Source organism: Leuciscus leuciscus (assembly GCF_965113295.1).
Source record: "Leuciscus leuciscus genome assembly, chromosome: 22".
Taxonomy (NCBI): domain Eukaryota; kingdom Metazoa; phylum Chordata; class Actinopteri; order Cypriniformes; family Leuciscidae; genus Leuciscus; species Leuciscus leuciscus.
In genome coordinates this window covers 16,717,455-16,733,895 of record NC_138746.1, presented here as the reverse complement: position 1 = coordinate 16,733,895, position 16,441 = coordinate 16,717,455, and the positions used below count along the sequence as shown (strand labels likewise).

General features: G+C 37.8%; 1 protein-coding gene across 26 annotated transcripts in view; it reads right to left on the bottom strand.

Annotated features, from left to right (window-relative positions):
* Positions 1 to 2,952: 2,952 nt before the first annotated feature.
* pax2a (paired box 2a) overlaps positions 2,953 to 16,441 on the bottom strand; it is a 33,070-nt gene continuing 19,581 nt past the window's right edge. For 9 of the 26 annotated variants that reach the window (XM_082153690.1, XM_082153689.1, XM_082153692.1 and 6 more), the window contains 5 exons: positions 15,660 to 15,780; positions 10,356 to 10,565; positions 8,186 to 8,287; positions 5,414 to 5,500; positions 2,953 to 5,063 (listed from right to left, as the gene is read on the bottom strand). In XM_082153690.1, coding sequence (XP_082009816.1) covers positions 4,942 to 5,063; positions 5,414 to 5,500; positions 8,186 to 8,287; positions 10,356 to 10,565; positions 15,660 to 15,780 — 642 coding nt within the window. In that variant the 3' untranslated portion in view covers positions 2,953 to 4,941. Of the gene's footprint in view, positions 5,083 to 5,413; positions 5,501 to 8,185; positions 8,288 to 10,355; positions 10,566 to 15,659; positions 15,781 to 16,441 lie in introns of all 26 variants that reach the window. The other 17 variants (XM_082153691.1, XM_082153695.1, XM_082153673.1 and 14 more) reach the window with 5 other exon arrangements.

Here is a 16,441-nt window from a genome sequence, read left to right as displayed (position 1 = left end):
TGGACACATTTTCCATGCGATTACCAATGTGACTAATGCTTGATGAGATGCAGGCGATGTCACGCTGGCCTGTTTCTTGGAAACGTGTATGTTTCTATGTCAGTGATCAGGTTATTCTTGTAAAACCGGTGTAATACAGTCATACTGCAGTTCTGGGGTTGTCAGGTAATTGGAATAGTGCTTACACTTGCGTTTCTGTAGCATACGCAGAGTTAGGACTGAGAGTTGCTAAATGTACTGAGTTGAAGTTCATAATACTGTGAGAATGTGTTAAAGGTTTAAAAAAAAAATCTTATAATTTCACAAGTTCCCAAAAAATTGCACAGTATCATTAATAATGCATTAAAAATAATTAAAGTATTGTAAACATTCAGAATCTATAAACTGCAAGGTCACTTTCACTTTACAAAAATAGTTCAGATAACCTTGAAATTAATTTGAGAATGAGACTGCATTTGTTTGTATAGTTGTCTCCAGTAGTACTGAGCTCGGGCCCCTCATAGTGTTTGAGGAGCCGAGAGGATGACAGGTGCTTTTTGTAATGCCTTGCTGATGAGAGCCAATCAGCTGATTCCATTCTGCTGCTCTCCCCCCCATCCCGCCCCCCCATCTCCCCTGTTGTCATCTGGCATGCTAAAGTAAAGATGAGCCTGATTGACAGATGCATCCGGGTTCACAGTTTATTGGTTCCAGCAAAAGAAGCAGATATGCCAATTTAGACAGGGGAGTGACAAAAAAGTTTCCATCTAAATGGAATAATTTTACCACTGGGAATTCTCAGCTGGGGGAAGAACAGAGGCAGGCCTTTTTCGTTATTTTAACAAGGGCTGAATGACAAACATATACGACAGTAAGAGGCTGACAGAACAGCAGCTTTTGATGCTTCACAGGGGAGCCATGAAATAAACAATAGGCAGAAAAATTGAATTACAGCAGGGTAGGATTGTCTGCTCGAGCTGGAGAAGAGCTGCTGCAGGCACCAGTCAGCTGCGGAGGGAACCCAATGCATCATTAAATAGTCCACACTCTGTTTTACACCCTCACTGTGACGACTGCTCTCTGCTTCCGTTCCTCCACGCTTCCTTTTACTTGCTTACACTTTCACTCTCGCTAAGACTCTCTTTGCTCTCATTCTTCTTCGCTTGAACTTCTTTTATGTTTGCATCTTACTGTTTCTTTCAGTCTTAAACGTCCTCTTGTGTCCCTTTTGCAATGGCATAAAAGGCCATATTGATTTTTCGGTTTGTTATTAGATATGAATATGAAGGAATATATATATATATATATTTATTTATTTATTTATTTATATATATATATATATTTATTTATTTATGTGTGTGTGTGTGTGTGTGTGTGTGTGTGTATATGTATGTATATATGTATATATATATTTATATATATATATATATATATATATATATGCACACACACACAAGATATGTAAATATATATATATATATATATATATATATATATATATATATTAGTGCTGGGCAAAGATTAATCGCGATTAATCGCATCCAAAATAAAAGTTTGTGTTTGCATAATATATGTGTGTGTACTGTGTATAATTATTTTGTATATATAAATACACACATATTCATGCATTTATTTAAGAAATATTTGCATGTATATACTGTATATATATTTATACATAATTTATATTATATATAAATATAAATAATTTATATATAAATAAATAAAAATTCTTAAATATATACATGCATATGTGTGTATTTATATATACAAAATAATTATACACAGTACACACACATATATTATGCAATTAATCTTTGCCCAGCACTAATATATATATATATATATATATATATATATATATATATATATATATATATATATATATGTATGTATATGTATATATGTGTGTGTGTGTGTGTGTGTGTGTGTGTGTGTGTGTGTACATGTTGATTTTAATTAAAATAATTTATTGTGTACAATATTTTTAAACCAGTATTACATATATCAGGATATTTTAAACTACTACTATGTAATATTGTTTTAAAAATAGGTATAATTTATACACATATGTATAATTTTATATTGCAATTTATAAATAATACACAGTTAAAATCAACATATATATACAAACACCACATATTTTATATATATATGGTCCGTAAAATGTTTGATTATTTAATCTTTATCTTTTAGCCTGACTTGTTTAAAAACACTCAGTATACATTTATTTACTAGACACTAACAGATGCGATATTTTCATAACTAGCATTTATTCAAACGGAATGTCTCACAGTTTGGAGTATCCTTGAACTCTGAATGACTCTTTCATGAAAGGGTTAATAATCACCACTACTGTCACAGGCTGACATACAAAAAATTTATTTCTCATATGCACAAAAAAAAAAGAGAGAACTGGACAGAGGTGGAATAAAGTGATGGCTAAGGCCATGGCGCTTTTTGTTACATATTTTCATCAGAAACTCTTTTTATGCTTGCAACAAAATTTGTTTGTAGTACATATTTTGCATTATTTTAATGAAAGGAGAACCATCTCCACTTCCTGCTGCTGTGGGCTTGTTTTAAAAAGAAGAATTCTGTCAAGAACATGTTTCCAAAAGCCACAAACAAATGTGGATTGCAGTGAGTTAGAATATCTCTGTTCTATGCGAGACTGTAGTTTAACTTTATAGCTGAAATGATATTTTTTTTTAAAAAGGAAGACCCAAATAATATTTTTTGTATTGTGTGAAATAGAACTTGTGGTTGCTCTGTGTGTACATTTATGTACAGTTGTATTTGTTATTGTTTATTTTTTTTTCCTTTGCATGCTATGAATTTTGAATCATCTGGTCTTGCAGCAAAATAACTTTAACTTAATATCTGCGACAAAAAAAGCTTCAGAATTCTGAAGGCTTGCGTTTAACTCTATCTTGACTTGTACAGGAAGGTTCAAAGTACAAAAACAATCCACAAAACTATGCATGTGAAATGTATTTGTTCATTTCTACAGGCTTATCCTCTATACAGGATATAGGGATCATTTAAAATGAAAGGTAAAATTGAACGCAGTAATAAAGGAGAATACAGAATACCATTTTACTTGATTTGCATAGAGACTTAAACAGTATGAACAAGTTAAGTAAATGTGAACCGAAACAAAACATACAAACAGCCGCACATGTGGTGATAGCATCTGAAACCCGCCGAACGACGCAGGTCGGGTTTCAAACTTTTTGTTGTGCGTCTCTGCAAAGCACAACACATTGAAGACACAAATGTAATGTCAATCTTTTTTTCTTTTTTTTTCTTTCAATTGTCATATCTACAAATGGAATCAGTAAATTAGTACGATACTGCAATGGTGAAATGTAGATGATCTTATATACATAGAAGAATTGTTTTCACATTATACACAAATCATTCTACAAAGCAGCAGTTTGTTGCAAATGACATACCTTTAAGTAACAGAATTCACCTTTTCTGTGTACATTGCTGTGGGCCTAAGATGGATCTTGTCCTTTTTGTTCAACATTACCACATACAATCAGTTTTGACTACTATTAAAACATAATACTGTTTTATTGACAGATACAGCAAATAAAATATTAAATATCAAACTAAGTCTTTGGCAAACGTGGTATAAAGTACATTCACTTTACATTTCCAGGAGCGTATGTATGGACCCTTTCCATTTCTATCCTCGGTTAACATTTGGTGAAACGTTTGTTCGACCACACAGAGGGCTTACATGCATGTCTACCTCTCAGGACCATAGCCAAACTATAAAAAATGAAATTAAAAAAGCTGTAAGGCATTTGTTGAACTTCTTGTACAATTGACTGCTAATGATTACTTTGGTACTGAGCCAGCCAGAGTCGTTCTGTCTCAGTTACACGTTACAAAAATGGTTCTTTAAGTTTAAGGAATCATTAATGATCCACACGGAAGGACAAAAAAAAGCCATATACTAGTTTTGTAATATATAGCAAGTGTTTTTTTGTTTTTTTTTGTCCAATGTTGCTGTTTTTTTGTCAATTGGAGTAGACCTTTTTGCTTGTATATAATCTGGCAAACTTACGAAGATAATTGCAATTCATTTGTACTTATAAATCCAGTAATGCAAAATAGTGCAAACGAGAAAAGAGCGGCACCGATCATGATGAAAAAATGGAATATCCTGAAAAGGTATGACACACACAAATGCACACACGCACACAAACCATCAGCTAAACCAAAACAATAATTTAATATATGGTTTTCTTTTCAGGTCATTTACAGCAACAGTTAACTTCTTCAGTGTCTGACCTGTTTTTATCTTTTTTTTAATCTGTTTTCTCTACCCCGTTTTGATTGTGTATCACAGAAAATGTTAAATCAAGTTGGTAATTTCATACCACGAGTCAGAGATGGCTTCTAAGACTGTTACACTTGTCTGTTTGACAGAAAATGGAGAAATTCCGCAGTTTTCTGCTCAGCTGACACGTCGCTGTTCTGTCCGTGAGAGGTAAGACACTAGTGAAATGGTGTAGGACATGGGCAAATTACTTTAAAGGCCTCAGGCAACCTTGTGTGTGTGATCTGTTAGTGATACTAAATACAGTATGTAAAGGAATGTATTGATTGATTTAAAGAGAGAACAAAACAAAAAAACAACAACACATCAATTGTTACTTCGTATTTCTTCACACGGTTCGTCTTGTTTTATATCTTGTATAATATATATATTTTTGTAGAATCTTTCAAAGTCTTTCAGGAAATAGTTCAGTCACTGTTCAGCGATTTAGAGAATGAGAGCCTTAGTGTTGATGTTGCGTGAGGGAGGGGGTGGGGGTGAGGGGGTATAGTCGATGTCTGGGGGGGGGGGGGGGGGACCCGCTGTTGCTTGACCCTCCTAATCCGATCTCGGCCCCATGAAACTGAAGACCGTGTAGCCATCTTCAATCCCTCTGACCTTAGCGCCATTCAGACTGGTACGATATGGAGGCTGCGGCCATGGTCCTGCAGTTTGATTGGGTTGCCATGGTAACTAGTGGCGGTCATAGGCAGTGGCAGCAGTGGGAGGGGCGGAGCCCCGGGATGCGGCACTATAATAATAAGGGGAACCTGGAAGTTAACAGAAGAGCGGAGCGTTTGAAACCACAGCAAGAGCAACACTTACGCCCACTCCCAATGATTTTGCTTATGTAAAATACAATCAAACTATTCTATTACGTTCTGAAACCTCGACACGCACAAAAACACTTGCGAAGGGCTTATGCGCGTCTTAATTTAGAGATGCAGTGTGTTATGACCTTGCTAATCAAAAAGAGAAATAAAACTGTAGCTAGTTTAGTAAAGCTGTATGCAAATAATGTCATTGTAAAATGTGATTATATTAATCCCACTTTAAAGCGACTAATCCCATAAGGGATAAGCAAAAAGGGTTAATACTCACTTAATAACGCGGGGTTGCTGAACCGCCAAGCTTCATTGTAAGTTGTGTACTGCGGGTGAGAGTAGGGGTTTCCTGAAAAGTCGCTTCCTAAAATCAAACACAAAATGACAGGTTAGCAATAAAGAAAATGGTGTATCTTAAAGCATAGAAGTTAAGCTCAGCAGTCAGAATTTGTGGTATAATGCCCTCTTTTATCGCTGAGGAATTTATATTGAAAGTAAATGGTGCCAATTTAAGGAAAAATTTAAACGCATTTTATAATTTCTAGTGCTGTCAAATCGATTAATCGCATCTAACTCAAAAGGTTTTGTTTATATAATATATATGTGTGCGTGCGTGTCTCTGTGTGTGTGTGTGTGTGTGTGTGTGTGTGTGTGTGTGTGTAAGTGTGTGTGTATGTATATATATATATATATATATATATATATATATACACATACATACACCCATGTATGCATATATACAGTATATGTGTGTTTGTGTATTTTATATAAGCAAAAACTTTTATGTTGGATGCGATTAATCGCAATTAATCAATTTGAGAGCACTAATAATTTCATAAAAGCAACTTAAATGAATTATTTAGTTAATTTTGTAAAGTTGTTCAAATCTTTTGTTGTTGTTGTTGGGATTATAACGAAGTTGGCAACAAAAAAAAAAACCCATCAAAATAATTATTTGCATTTTGTGGCTTTACTATTGAAACAGTGAGTATTTTAACACAGATTTGCCCTCTAGCCTCACTGAACACTGAAAAAAAAAATGGTGTAGGATTTACTTTCATTATTTAAAAATTTTACTCCTAAATTGCTTGTAAATCTCACAAAGAATTACAAAGAAACAGCAAGTAACACATTCAATTAAATGAGAAAATTCAAAAGACTGAAATAGAATTTTCATGTTCTTCAATAACGAAATTTATTTTTTTACAGTGAAATCTAGATTGCGCAGGAGGGACAAGTAGAAATGAATTTTGTGATAATCACCATTATGCCACTAATGCTGTCGATTGAGCTCAACTGAATTACAGTAACACTGTCCTTGAAATATTGCATCACATTAGTTCAGCACATCAGAACTAAAGGAACTGGCATTGTTTCGCCGCTCTAGATAGCAGATGGCTCGCCCTGTCCTCTTTCCTACGCCCTGGTGCTCGGCCATTTTGGCTGAATTTGTTACATTAATCCTGAGCTGGGGTTTGAATTTTCTTTTCTTTGATTCTGCTGTTGCGCTCTTAAGATTCTCTTTTCTTTGGCCGCACCAAAGCCCCGCTTCAAAAAACCTCCCCAATGGATTCGTTCTCGCGCACACTCGCCCCTTTTTATGCGGCCGAATTCGACTTTCAGGAAGCGGCCCTGTCCATGTCAGTGAGCAATGCTGTTGGTCCCCCACGTTTCTTTCTTTTATGAGACAATAAAGGCCGGGTTTTATATGAAGCTGGTGAGGAATGGCTTTTGCTTTAACAGTGTTTGGGGTCTGTCACTAAATCTTAGTCGTTCGAGGGCCAGATGAATGGAAGTGCACACAAAACCCATGGCTCTAGGATTTAAGAGGATTTCTCAGCATGTGTGACCAATGAAAATGAATCTTTGATGAAAACATATTTGATGTACCTGTAAAGATATGTTTGCCCAGCAAATGAATCCTGTCACTGAATTAAATTTGCCCCTGCGAACCATTCATGTTTGTGGGCCGTGGAAGCCCAAGACAGACTTGAATCTATCTGAGGCACTCAACGGTGACCGAGAGAAGAATCCCTCTCTGTGCCTGATGTAAAATATTTGTTTTCCAATTTTCGCACACTGCGTGTTTGTGCTCACAAGTCCGACTTTGAGCGCTGATGTTATCCCCTGGCTCCGAGTACAATCGCATTTACACTTTTCCAACTTCTCTGCGGCATCTCTCAGGCTGTCCGTTTGCATACGTATGTGTGTGTTTGTGCTGTTTGGGGAGAGGGCACCGTTCTTGCTGCCAGATTGCATCCTGTCCTGGCAGTGAAACTCAAGTCAGGTCCCTCTGAGAGATAGTGATTTAAATATTTACAGGCCTTCCCGCCCGCTGTTTTGTGACCCTTAACTGTTTGCTGTGAACCTGAACTGCAGGTTAAGTAGAGGGGAAAAGAGATACGCTCTGCAGCACTGGAGTCTGGGGTGGAGAAAGCTGTGTTTATCGATGGCCTGTGAGAGCGTCGAACGGTTGGGGAGAGGGAGGGAGGGAGGGAGGGGCGTAATGAGCACTGGAACCCGAGTGGAACTGAGAGGAACTGTCCTATATCCCGCACTTATGTCCCTGATCACTTATTGAGAGGCGCTAATTTTCTCCACAGCAGCCGATAAGCTGAGGCTCCTACTCGGGTTATTGACGACTCGAGATCGAAATCCACACTGCCTGTCCTTGTCTTTTGTTAGACTGCAATTCTGGCTCATCATCCTCCTCATTATTCTTATCCTCATTAATATTATGCTCCTCATTAATATGATCCTGTTTAATAAATATTAGCATCACCAGAAATGTCATGGGCAATATGCAAGTAGCTTTTGTGTCACTTCTCTTTAACTCTTTAACATTCTACACTAATATATTAAAACATACAAAAGCAAGCTTTGGGCTAGTGATAATTGAATATTAATGCACAATTTTTTGTGCAATTTCAGGTTGGCTTTGCATGACCTCAGGTTTCCTGAAAATGATCAATTGCACAGGACCGTTCCCTGAAAATATTACGAGCTCTCTTAAAATTAACGTCCTCGTAAAAATAGTAATTAAACTTACCAGGGACCATTCCAGCAAGTGTAGAGGTGGGGTAGCTGCCCTGCCCAGTGGGGGGAACGTGAGGTGGGTACCCTGGTAGGGTTGTGCTTGCCATGTCTCGACCTGTAAAGAAAGTAAAAATTGTAAGCGCACAATTACACACACACACAAAATAATAATAATAATAATTAAATGGGCTATAAATGACCAAATGGTGTTGATGCCCCCTTATGATTATCCAAAAATCTTTAGAATAAAATAATAATAATAAAAGAACTTAAAGTTTTACTACTACAATTTTTAAGTGTACTACAGAAGTTACGCAGAATTCAAGATTTTTAGATCATACAAATACTAGATATATAGGGGCATTAGAGTTACTTTTTGATGTGCTGTAAAAAAAGATACCATGAACACCACATATTTTGGCACATTAAAATGTATGATGCATAGAAGTGCCCTAAGCATTAAACCACTTACAGTGTTACATGCACATCATTAACAATAATACTCAAACATATTTGTTTTTTAAGCACAACCCTGTAACCATTTTCACTGAAAATCTAAGAAATCAGCTCAAGCTTTTTTGTTGTTGACAAATGACTAGAACACCCACATGCCAAGCATGCACTGGGTAAAGTTCACCTCTCCTTAAATTCACAACCTGAAAAACTGTTGACCCTGCAGAAGCTAAAACACCTCCACTGCTTTTTTTCTCTTCTGGGTCACTCAGCCTTTTAACTTCCTTTATTACACAGAGTGGCGCTGCTGGCCTGTTTTGACTGAAGTGTTTTAAATTGCTCAACAGAGAGAAGCACAGAATGCCCTCGGCCTCCTGGTGGCATTGCTGCTGCTAAAAAGCCCAAAACATCACGAGAGTGCCTCCATATTCAGTTCTGTAATTGGAGGTGATGGCTAGCAATCCTGCTGGATATACTGGCTCAAACTTTAGAGCACGTAGGCCTTCGTCAGTCCCGACTGGACACTCGTGAGGTCTAGCATCATTGTTCGAAAGGGGACCATTAAAGGTCGGGGGGAGCATTCCCCTGGTCCAGCTACTAACAAGAGAGCTGGCAGTCAAACAGGCACACCAGGATGGTAAGCAATGTGACAACTTGTGTTTTAGTATGATATTGTGCTTTTTGTTCAATTAAAAGGAACTGAAGGCAAATTATAGCCATATTGTTGTCTTGTTTATGGTCATTATCTAAAGCACATGAATGAAATTTGTGCTTATAGAGTATTACAAGAGACACAATCCCACTCACACGTTAACAAGCATGTTGGAAATACTAATGCACAGACTTCTAATCATATATATATACCATATATATTGTAAATAAGTATAACCACAGAACTAGAGACTAGAAAAGTGTTAGCAGTGTTTCTCAGGACAGTACAGGACAGAAGCTGTCTCCAGAAGCGCCATGGAATGTGCCCCAGTAGATTTTTAATATATATATATTTTTTTAAATGTTTGCCGTTTTATTCACAAGTGTATACCTCAATTATATATACTCAGACACTACCTTTCAAAAGTTCAGGGTCGGTAAGGTTTTTGAAAGTCTTTTTGGTATCTCTAAGGTCTCTTACGCTCACCAAGGCTTCACTTTATTTGATCAAAAATACAGTAAAATAGTAATATTGTGTCATTTTACAACTTAAATGAACAATTTTCAATTGTAATTAATTTATGTATATATAATGTATGATTTATTCATATGATGGCAAAGCTGTATTTTCATCATTACTCCAGTCTTCAGTGTCACATGATCCTTCAGAAATCATTATAATATGCCGATTTGATGCCCAAGATCACTGTTGATCACAGGATTCTTTAATTATTAAAAAGTTCAACCACAGCATTTATTTGAAATTATAAAAAAAAATTATAATGTAAAAGAATGTCACTTTTAATTAATATAATGCTTAATTGATTAAAACTTATCTTAAAAAATATCTTACTCTCCTCAAATTTTCAAAGGTAGTGTAACACTTAAAATTAGTTAAAGAGTGTTTTTTTTCTTCCTTTGATAATATGTAGGGCACCAAATGACCTTGGACTGCTATTGGTGCCCTCTCAAAAAGAAACAGATGCATGACGCCTCTGGCTGTTTCCCCCATTTACCAGCGCAAGTTTCTAATCTTTCTTTCTTTTTTTTTTCTTTCTTTTTTTTTTGTAGGGCTGTACCTGCTATAATAGGCTGGCTTGCATACTGGCTGTAGCAGGGGGCATGATGGGCATAGGCACCGTAGCAGGGGGTGGAGGCATCTACTGACACGCTGGGCTGGAGGGGCAACAGTTCCGCTAGACCCGAGACTGCCAGTGAGGAAGGGGTGAAAGGAGCCAGGGAAGCCTCATGCGGCTCCTGCTTAACACACGAGGAGGATGAATGTGACTCTGCCAGGTGGAGAAAAACAACAAAAAAAGCCACACACACACAATCAGACAATGCACAATCACTCGCACTCAGCAAAAAAAAAAAAAAAAATGAATCATGACAGATGGAAGTACTGAATGGAAGCAGTAAAAGAAGAGGAAAATGAAGTTTGGCTGACAGTGTTTGGTGTTGTTGTGATGCTACATTGCGTTTAGGAGGAAAAGAAGGATTTATGTGAAGTTCCGAGTGCCGTGGTGTTCTGACTCAGTTCCTCGGGTGTGTTCAGGAGTTTTAACAGAGCCTCCAGAGGCACACGCTCAGAAAACAACATTTCTACACGCACGAGGGGATTTGGTCATGGTAAGCCAGGACATGTTACTGTGTGCTTTTGCGATGTGTGGGTTTTATGTGCAAAGACCCATCCACAAATAATTACATCAAAGATGCTTTAAAACTTTTGCCACACATATTTGTGGGCTACAATTTTTTTTATCATTACACTGCATTTTGCAGTAAAACTATTGACAAAATAATTATTTATTTCTGTTTTTCCATATTTTTACAGCTGTCATTATTAGTACTCCCAGCAACTCTCAGTGAAACATCGCCTCTCACAAAAAACATTAGGATTGATATTTTATTCCTTATGGTGGCTTGGTGCCTGGAATGCATCTCTTCAAATTCAGGAATTGCAACATAAATTTAAAATAGATCAAAACTAGATACATTTAATTGTGGACATTTTTTGTTGATGTTAAAATTGTATATATGTATAGATGGAACAGTCACTGATTTTATCTTCAGTAGATCATTTAAATCTCTAATTCAATTTGCTCACATTGAGAGAGAAATCAGATTCAGAATATCACAATTTTCCATAATTTGGAAATTTTCATAATTTTTGGAATTCCAAGAAAAGTTAAAAGCCAGGTGGCCAGTTTTATTTATTTGATAAAACGAAATTTTCCTTGAATTTTACCTGCGTTGTGAGTCTTAGTTTTGGGCCCTGCTTACTCACACTTACGAACAGAATAGATTAGAAGTGAAAATATAATTTATCATAGAAATCTTTGGTTCCATTTTTTTTTTTTTTTGAATGGAAAGCAACTTATAATTTGCTCCATAACAGAAGACACTTTCACAGTCTTCTATCAAATTAAGATTTATATCTGAATCTAAATAAAGCTACATTTTTATACAAACCTGATTGGAATTATTTATCCGTCAAATGAGCTAAAAATGAGCAAATACAAGCAGGTAAATCACTTTCAAACAATATCTCTTGAAGAGCATCAGCAAACAGCAGCATGGCTCGCAGATCAATCAAGCTCAAATACAGAGAAATTTCCCTAAGGTTCGGAGGTAAGAGTCGCATCTCCAAACAAAAAAAGCCTGCAAATCGCGACACGGCCCCTTTGTATCGCCAGCCCGAATATCATTTGGCTGATGAGGTTTGGCATTTTTCATCTTAGCGGGTTTGCCACTGCAGCTCAAGCAATCAATGTGTGTTCTGTCTTCATCTCTCTCTCCACTCATCCTCTTTAACATCCTCTGCTGTTAACATGGTCTGTGGGGAGGGCTCTCACAGCTTCATGATAGCCTCATTAGCTGTTTCCCAACTATTGTTGTTTTACAACCGAGCTATGTGCGGAGAGTCGCTCATTAAGATAAGGCCTCCTTTTTGTCAGATGCAACCCTGACAACCCGTTCTGACCTAATGCCAGGAAATCAGGCAACTTAACTGGCCTCTTTCCCACACAAATCAATGGCAGAATTTTCTTTCCTGCGCAGGTCTGGGACTTCATACAGCAGGAACAGGATAAACATGACGTTTTTTTAAATCGCATACAAAAACGAGGCTGTTAGATGACTATATCTTAAAGAGGAAGATGATGGCCATAAAGCCTAACTTCAAAAAAATAAAAATAAAACCTTAGAGGCCAATAAAGGAGAAAAGGAAGAGAGGCTGTCGGAGGAATTAGGCCTCGCGTTTTCACGGCCTCTGCTTTGCCGCTGTAAAGCAGACAAGGGCGTTCGCTACACTGACCGAAGCCCAGTGTTCAAGATCACTGAACTCTGAAACTAATCAGAGGTGCTGTTGCTTATTGTCCTGGAAACAAGCAAGACCTGCAAAAAGGAAGGCTGTCAACCTCCTGATTACAGAGATGGAAGATAAACACTGGTCTATGTGGAGGCGCATCACATCTCAACATGAACCAGAGCTATAGAGTTCTCTACGTCTGTCTCGCTCTCGTGAATGCATGGTTTCACATGGGTGCAGTAAGAGAAGAGAAAGGAATGACTTCCTTTTTTTTTTTTTACCCAACAGTTCCAGCAAAGTCACCTGCCTAATGTTTTGTAAAAGTACTGAAATCTTTGACCTCAATTTTCAACATTTTCTCACAAGATCACTGGAAAAACGGACTGCTTTAAACCGATCAATTGCAGCAATGCAATGTTTGTAAGACCAAATTGCTTAAATCCCCAATATAAGTTCCTAAAGTTATTCATTATCAAATGTGTACTTAAAGGTTAGTGTGCTATTGTGAGGCTGAAATAAACATTAATTTGGGCTCTAGGGCCTGCCGGGGCTTCTGGTGACTCAAGACAGAGGCAGTTTGTCACCGGGCCACACATCAGGTACCTCAGTCTAGCCAGCAGCGTGTTGTTTGCTGCTCACTGGAGAATAGCGGGCCACACTTAAAAAATGGCTCTCTGTCGGATATATTTCAGCCGGAGTTCATCAGCCGCATAAGCCGACACAAAGCAGTCTTTTCTTTCACTCTGCCTGCGTATGCTGCTTTCCTTTCTTACTTTTCTTGCTTTTTCTTTTTTTTTTAAGACATGGAGCTCTGTTGCTTTCAGGCCCGGGCTCTCTGTATTTTTTTTCTCCTCCCGCCCCCTCCTCTCCTTCCATCTCTCTGAAGAGATTTGGAACAGGGGGGATCCCTTCAGCACCTGCTCAGGTTTTCAGCGGGTCGGAGGGGTGCCCATTTACACGGTACCATCCTACTGGCACCAGGAAGACTTCCATTATATGGCTCGGCAGGAACAGTGCTTAAGAATCCGCACTAGTCATTCATTGTGAAGGTATGTGCAAACGGCCTTTTTAAAAGGCTAGTCATATCTGGACAGCATCCAGACTTTTTACTGCAGTTTGAATAAATCATGCCATTGTTTTCCCCCCCCCTCTACTACAGTTAATACATGAAAGTGTGGAATGTTCATGAGTCATTGGGGAAAGAACTGCCCCTGATGACAACAGAAGTACAGATTAGTTCCTCATATAACTCTATCATCTGTACTTTCTGGGATTTTATATTATTATTTATAAATGAATCATATTTATTTAATTGTATATGTATTTATATATTTATAAATGATTATTCATATTTTTAAGTATGCATCTATTCCATTATTTAAAGGAATGTACTTATATTACTTATTTATATTGTACTTATTTATATTACATTTCATCCAACATCATAAATTTCAATCCAATACATAAGCTATTTTAAAATGGCTTTTCCTTTAGGACTTTCAGTACAGAGCAGTAACCCCTAAAACTAATTGGGTAAACAGTTAACACAAAAAAACACGTCTCCTATGCCTCGTAGTGCCCTTAAAATTCCAATTTCTGTTTTGTAATGAAGAGTTCATTAATCATTCATCTTTAATAGATTATGCAAATCGCACGACATAAAATCAACAAGATCAATGGCAGTGTGAATTTTAATTGGCTCAGGAAAACATTGCTGGGAATGAGCATAATCTCCAGCTCTATCCAATGAGAGGGAGTAATTTATTCAGAATTGGCTCTCAGTGTAAATGCGTAGGGTAATTTAGCACCTCCTTTAACTCTGTCCTTATTCTTATTTCCAGCTTATCACATGCGAGTACACCACAACATTACGTTATTGCGTCTTTGAACTGTTTTTCTTGCTTTTTTTTATTTTTATAAATTAAGTTATTACTGCCAAAAGTCATTTAGAATACGACATGGAACTGTTAATATATACGGCTCTCAAGAAATCTCATTTGAGCCTAGACATTCTGAAAGAGCTTTAGAACATAACTACAACTGCATTTAATTTTTTCAGAAAAAGCTGAATTTAAGATGCCAGGGGTAGGTATTCTCATCATGCATGCATAAACAACACTGTTTTGAAATCATTAACAACAATATAACTTAAACAACCATTTGAAAATCTCTCTGGCAGAGCCGTTCCTGTGCTCTACCAGAAGCAAGAGGTGGTCTGCACTAAGACCCCCGGTGTGTCCCGTCCCAGGTGCAAGAAAGGCCACCTGCCATGAGGGTGCTCCCTAGACCGAGACTGCTTTCATACAAAGGACAAAAACACACCTTTCTTCTCCAGAGGCCCAACTTTCTGGAGGGAACTCTACCTCCCACATATTACCGAGGGGGGAAAAAAGCCCTTTCTTTTCACATAACATTATCCAGCTATCATTTGAGAAGGGGGCAATTTTCAATCATCCTGTCCTCCGCCCACACAGAACTCATTGGCTTTGATGGCTCCTGCATAATTATGTGAATTTTATTAAAAGCTCAGCATATTAATCTCAGCCCGACAGTTGGCTATCAGTAAACTTAACCTTCTCTGAGGTAATAACAGCCGCAACAATGAAACAATCTTTCAATTAGCCAGGCTGACATTAACCACCGCATACCACAAGAAAAAAAAAACTAAAAACGATGCAACAACAAAGGCCAAACCATGCTAGACCGCCATATTTCTTTCTGAGAACTATGAGCTGAAGAAAACTTTTCAGTAAACAAAGGTAAAGTAGTAAAACAATCCATTGGGTTTTGCAAAGTGACACTGGCTGACAGTTTTCCATAATCACTTTGAATGATTTGGACTTGCATGCAAGAAACGGCGCCTGTCTGTTTCGATCGCCTCTCTCTTACACGGGTCCTCAGAGCAGGCAGCACTAATCCATCCACTTTAGATCAACATGTCACATTCCACTCTCACCTGTCCGCTCAACTTATAAAGCTCACTTTACCACATAAAACAGTCACATAGACCAGAATATGAATGTCCTGCCAGTATTCTAATGGTCAGCTGGGACAGTCGATCCAGCGCTCTTACCTGTCACTACCGGGTAGCTCTGTGACACGCTGGAGCCCAAATCTGAGCTGACGCTGGTTGACAGACTGGGCTTGACTTCGTCCAGTCCAGGGTTCAGTGCTGGTAGCGAGTATTCATTAGCCTGCCAATGAGGGGAGGGGGGACACTTTAAGTAGATATATCTTGGGATCCAAGCATCACTTTTAGGTGTCCAATTAGAAAGCTTTCTGCCTGTGAGCTGCCATTTCTATATGTTATTTTAAAACATTTTCTCTCCTTTTAATGATATTTCTTATGATTTAAGGAAGGCAAAGTGTTGTACACAAAGTACCAGGGATTTAATATAATGGCGGCTCAGTTACTGTGGCTTTGTAAATGGGCACCTGAAATCCAGTCCTACTACACTTGCATATTATTTTTATTTCTCCCATCAGATAGATGTGCATGTGTGTTTTGGTGGAGTTAATGTGAACTGTGTGTGCATACATTAAGGTTGTGAGCGGGACAGAGAGTAGGATTTGGAACAGACTGAAAGGAAGGGGTGTCAGCTGTCTCTTTGTGCTTGACTGCAGTCATTCCCCTGACCAGCCAAGGGAGGAGACGGGTCCGCTTTGTTAGATTACCAACATGGCCTCGTTTCGAGAGCATTTGAAATTGTTTTCTTTAGGATGAGAAAATGATGACACGAACATGAGCCCCAAAACAGCTCTCTGTTATTATTTTGGATATGTACGTTGGATTGTGCTGCATTTGAGGTACTACGACTTTCTTCAAATAGATTTCTTTGTAACTAATTTAACAAA